Here is a 6362-nt window from a genome sequence, read left to right on the forward strand (position 1 = left end):
AGGTGTGCCAAGCTTGTGGCATCATATTAAAAAGACTTGAGGCTGTAATCGCTGCCAAAGGTGCATCAACAAAGTATTGAGCAAAGGCTGTCAATACTGATGTACATGTGATTTTACAGCTTTTTATTTGCAATAAATTTGCTACAATTTCAACAATTTTTTTCACATTGTCATAATGGGGGATTGTGTGTAGAATGTTGAGGAAATCAATCAATTTAATCCATTTTGGAATAAGGCTGTAACATAAACAAATGTGGAAAAAGTGAAGCTCTATAAATACTTTCCGGATGCACTGCTTATACAATATTATACTGCATGTGTATAATATATTTACATATAATACCGAAGTAAAAAATAATTTTACATGCAAACACAGAAACTAATAAATATTACAAAAACCAAATGAAAAAAAAAAAAACAATTCAAACTGAAATTAAAACTAAAACAGAAAACAAAAATTAAAGCCATTTCAAACTCTCCAAAAAACTATTATTATATATTAATATATTATATATAATATTAGCTTAAATCCCAACTCAAGTTTACAAAGTGCAACATAGAATGTAAAACAAATTAAGTACAAGTTATATATTTATTGGATATAAATGTGTCCAGAAATATATACAGATTCATTGTAGAGGCTGTAATTCAGTCACCATGTGGTACAGTCAGGTCAACTGGTTAAGGATTTTTTTTAGTTAATATGATGACACTACAATCCCGCCTTTAAACTAGATTTAGACACACAACACATCACTTCAGAAACAATAATAATGCAGAAATATGAGATGTAAACACTTACAAATAAAGCACATGCGTGACTGAATAATACACACTTACTACCACTATTAAAACACAAATGTAATATAAAATATATATACGAGCGTTAAAACCAGCACTGACCAGCAGTACGACTGTTGTTAGTTCATTTTAACCGTAACACAATTTCATGCTCATTTGCAAAAATAAAACAAACTCCAGTGCATTAATGAAGCTATAATAAATATTGAAAAACAAAACGTTAAACTCTGCGTCTTATGGCCAAAAATATATGGAGATTTTATGCAAAGCTCTTTGAATATTTACAGGATACGGATCATATTATATTAATACACGTTTCAGTAATGTTTGCATTCCAGTTTCGCTCATTTATACACTAGTGCATATTTGTATAATAATAATGATATAGAGAATTTACCCACACATCATCTGAATATAAACACCAAAAACATGATATAGGCAATCAGTTCATATCAGATAGTATTGGAAATAAGACTGATTTCAATAGAAAAAAATAGTTAATATGCACTACGATCAACAATTTAAGATTTTAATAATTCATAAGACACATATTCTGCATTTATTTGATTAAAAAATACAGTCAAATTGTGAAATATTATTAGAATTTATAATAAATGTTTACATATTAAATGTAGGTTAAACATGTATTCACTGCTGTGATGTAAAACTGAATATTCAGCATCATTAGTTAAATGATCCTTCAGAAATCATTATAATATGATGATTCGCTGTACTATAGAGATGAATATTACTTGCTTACTTATAATAATCGTTCATGGTTTATACACTAGTGCATATTTATATAATAATATAGAGAATTTAACTTCCATCATCTGGATATAAACACCAAAAATATGATATAAACAGTCAGATAGTATCAGATAGTATTGGAAATGAGACTGATTTCAATTCTAGAAAAATACAATAAAATAAAATAAATGTTTAATATACACTACCGGTCAAATGTTTGAGATCAGTATGATTTCAATGTTTATATAAGACGCCTATTCTGCATTTATAATTTAAAAAATAAAGTAAAATGATGAAATATATAGAATTTATAGTAATCGTTTACATATTGTAATTTAATTACTTGCTTTGATGTAAAATTGAATATTCAGCATCATTACTCCAGTCTTTAGTTAAATGATTAATCATAAAATCATTATATGTGTTGATTTGCTGTTCTATTATTGGTACTCAATCATTAATAATGCTTTTTATTATTATACATTTAAAAATATATATATTTTCCTGCTTCATATTTATGTGGAAAAGATCTATTTTACATTTCAGGATGTTCAAAACAGCAATTACTTGAAATAAATATACTTTTTTTAACATTATAAATGAATAATTCTTGAATAACTGAAGGTGTTTATGATGAATAAACGTAAATACATTTTGTGATGGACTGCAACAATTATGCATTTAAATTTAGATTTATTTAGGTTCATGCAAAAATATTTATGTTTGTGAATGGGCGACGCATTCATTTTCATTCAATTTTATTTTATTTTATTTGTATAAAACAAAGTTGGTCATAGAAAACAATAGCTGACTAGGAAGTTAAAGCTTTTCTGAAGTTCAGGTTTTGCATTCAAGTCAGTTGTTCATCTACAAATGCAGGGTTCCACAAAACTCATTCATGCTGTCTCAACACAAATCTATTAAGTCAGCTTAACAAATATAAGTAAATTATTTAGCAGATTAGTAGAGTAGTTAAACAATTAAGTTGTGCGGCAAAAATCTCAAGAATAGTTTTACGGATCATTTTAAATATGAACAAGAAGCAAACTAAATTTTTTGAGTGAATAAATGTGTATTTGCACCTTTCAACATTCAGAAAATGTTGAAAAAAATAATATTATCAAATATATCGGTAAGTACATTGTGCTCAGTATGATTATAATGATCTTATTTGGATAAATGACCATTAATGAAAAAAGGAGCATTTTATTTTGTGTTTTTTGTTTGGTTGTTTAGTTTTTAATATATATACATTTCCTTTTATTTTGTATAATTTGTAAATGCAGCAAGGTAATTGTTGTAAAAAGCATGTAAAGTTTTGTATTTCAATGTGTACAAACTGAAAATGAAAATAAAAACAATATATCGGCGATTGGTCAAACACTCCATATCAGTGCATCCCTACTTATAATCACAATTAATGTCTTCTTGATCATCAAATAATCAAGGTATACTGTCTTCTGAAGAATCATGTGACACTGAAGTAAATGCAGCTTTAAAATCACAAAATTAAATGACATTTTAAAATGCATTTAATAAGAAAACGTTTATTTTAAAGAGTAATAATACTTTACAATTTTACTGCATTTTTCTATGAGAGAAAGTGGGCCATAGAAAAGAATAGCTGACTAATGAAGATAAAGCTTCTCTGAAGATCAGGGTTTACAATAAAAGCAGTTGTTCAACACTGTAAAAAATGTTCCACACACTTCATTTGTTTTTCCAACACAAATTCATTAAGTTAACTTAACTCTACTAATGAATCTACTTATATGTGTTAAGTTATGCGCCAAAAACCTCAAGAATTGTGTTGCTTCAGATGATTTTAAATAAGTAGCTTGAACAAGAAGCAACATTATTTGAACGAGTGAATCAATTGAAAAACTCCATTTCAGCGCATCCCTACTTAAAATCATAATAAACGTTACTTGATCAAATAATCAAATTATAGTGATTTCTGAAGAATCACGTGACACTAAAGACTGGAGTAATGATTGGAGTTGCTTTGGTTTACTTTGCTTAGAAATTGACCCTTGTAAAGTGGATTAATGAACCACCCCAGTTTAAATCAATGGCTGCTTGCAGTCTGTAGCATTAACAAACCTTTCCTATTTTATTAGACCTGGGATCCTTTCTTTGATTACCCGGGAACCTCTAAGTCCCTAAGAATAAGACTCGGCCTGGACAAAAGAAATGTAATCTGCCTTTCTGTAAAATAATTCAGCATCTTATGTCCTTATTTGTTTATTTAATTACTATTTAATTTTATTACTTTTATTTTTATTATAATTTTTCATGTGGGAGTCAGGATTGTAACTATATAAATGATGGACTTATATAACTTATTACTCAATGTCATTTGTTTTTGCACTAAAAACATTAAATAAAATTATATTTGGAAAAAAATTTGAGTAAGAAAACAGCTACTTTAAACAGTAATACTTCACATTATCACTGTGCTTTTGATCAAATAGGCTTCTTGTATACGCATGACGCACTCAAAGCTCTGGCAATGGTGTAAGTACATGTTCAGGATTCTGCTCTTACTGCTGAGATCTGCTGCTGTTTTCTGCTGGCTCTGGGATGCTCTGTTCTGGGATGGTTTCGGAGACGAGGCCGCTCAGATCTAGACTCACTCTGGGACTCATCTGGTCGTCTTCTGTGCTGGTTTCGCTCTCCTGACTGACCAGAGGTGGGTGGTTGGGTCTGAATCCAGCAGCCAGATCCTCCACATCCGAGTCTGATTCCAGAGAGCGCTCCTGAGAGCCTGACGAGCCCACTGAATCGCCTGCGCACATGCATACACACAAACACACACACACACACAGACACGCAAAATATTTAATAGTTATCTAAATATTCATTCATTCATTTTCTTTTCGGCTTAGTCTCCGTATTAATCTGGGGTCGCCACAGCGGAATGAACCGCCAACTTATTCAGCATTTGTTTTATGCAGCGGATGCCCTTCCAGCTGCAACCCATCACTGGGAAACACTTATACACATACACTACGGACATTTTAGCCTACCCAATTCACCTGTACCGCATGTCTTTGGATTGTGTTTGCATGTTCTCCCATGCGAACGCAGGGAGAACATGCAAACTCCACACAGAATGCCAACTGACCCAGCCGAGGCTCAAACCAGCGACCTTCTTGCTGTGAGGCGACAGCACTACCTGCTGCGCCACTGCATTGCTCCGTTATTTAAATATATATATATTTTTTAATAGTTATCGCTTCTGATATTTGCAATATGTAGTGTTGTCTCACCGCACTCCTGACGGGATCTGATTGGCTCTTCATGAGCTCCAGTCTCGCTGTCCTGAATGAGGAAGAAGATCATAATTTAAGCATTAACAGCAGTACCACTTTCTCATTCTCATGATCTGTGTTTCCATCCAAAGATGCCAATTAGATTTATCCGCAAAACTGGAATATCACACAAAACATTTGCAAATACAGCGGCGTTTCCATCTAATGAGAAACAAGAGAACAAAATCATCACTTCCTGATAAACTGGAGCAAATATCAACCAGAGAAATGTAGTTTAGTGAGTTTGGAGAAGTGTAGGGCTCAAATGGTAAATTGCATGTTCAAAAATTGACGGAGACCTGAGTTGAAAATGAAGAAGTTTTATTTTGAATGCAAGAAGTTAGAGAGTACCAGTTCTGCGCAGGAGAGATGTAATTTCAATTCAGCTCTGGTCTCTTTTAGGCTCTCCATGTTTTATAATGTCTTTCACACACTATCTAATCCCAACCCTATTGACTTATATGATGTCATCTTGGCAGTTGGACCATTCAGCAAGCAAATGTTCCTCTTTCTGGTATCTTCTCTTGACAGTTGGCCTTGACCCTCGACTAGGCAAATGTTTCAGAGCACGAACACACAGTTCATACATTTCAGAGCTCTCTGCATTTTACACACACCCATGCTCGATAACAGGCAGGTTGCTGAGAGCAGCCCATCAACTCTTCTCTTATGCACATATGGCATTTAACTCCTCAGAAAAAGAAACCCCTTTATGTCTGTATTTATTAGTAAATGTTAAAGCCTAACAATAAAAAATGCTATCCTTCAGAAGCCACTTCTCTAATAAATGAGAAGATGAAGACGAAACACAATGAACGCAGTGAACGTGTTGGCTTTTGGAGGCATGAGATGCTCTTTGGGAGCACAGACAGATGCTCAAGACAGTTCTGGAGGGAATAATAATAGAAGAATAATAATACTGAAGCACTTTGATGACGGATTGGTGGATGATGGGGTTTTAGAAATGAGCAAAACAACATTTCAGATCTTTTACAATGTTCTGGAAACACTGCAAAGTCCATTAACGTCATCATTTTTATCATCTGTTCAAACTAAATCACATCACTTTACTGATGCACATGCTGGAGTTTATTTACTAAATGTGTTTATATCGTAGTTCATGCTCATTTTTTCTAATCAGATAAAGTTTATCCTACTCACTTACTTAAAAAAAATGTATGCACATCTTGTCATTTCCCGTAAACACTTTTTATGCAATATTCCAAAATGCACATAAAAATAGGTGCATGTAAGCAGAGCTAATCACAAACACACTCCAGGACAGGGGTCACCAATCTCGGTCCTGGAGGGCCGGTGTCCCTGCAGGATTTAGCTCCAACTTGCCTCAACACACCTGCCTGGATGTTTCTAGTATACCTAGGAAGACCTTGAATAGCTTGTTCAGGTGTGTTTGATTAGGGTTGGAGCTAAAATCTGCAGGACACCGGCCCTCCAGGAACAAGTTTGGTGATCACTGCTCTAGGATAATACAGTTCA

At 33.1% G+C, this 6362-nt stretch overlaps 1 protein-coding gene across 2 annotated transcripts in view; it reads right to left on the bottom strand.

Moving 5' to 3' along the window:
• Positions 1-573: 573 nt before the first annotated feature.
• Positions 574-6362, bottom strand: part of arhgap45a (Rho GTPase activating protein 45a) — a 70322-nt gene continuing 64533 nt past the window's right edge. For both annotated transcript variants that reach the window (XM_056446135.1, XM_056446127.1), the window contains exons 22-23: positions 4824-4875; positions 574-4339 (exon numbers count right to left, since the gene is read on the bottom strand). In XM_056446135.1, coding sequence (XP_056302110.1) covers positions 4095-4339; positions 4824-4875 — 297 coding nt within the window. In that variant the 3' untranslated portion in view covers positions 574-4094. The remainder of the gene's footprint in view (positions 4340-4823; positions 4876-6362) is intronic.

This window comes from Danio aesculapii, chromosome 2 (assembly GCF_903798145.1).
Source record: "Danio aesculapii chromosome 2, fDanAes4.1, whole genome shotgun sequence".
In the NCBI taxonomy this organism is placed as follows: domain Eukaryota; kingdom Metazoa; phylum Chordata; class Actinopteri; order Cypriniformes; family Danionidae; genus Danio; species Danio aesculapii.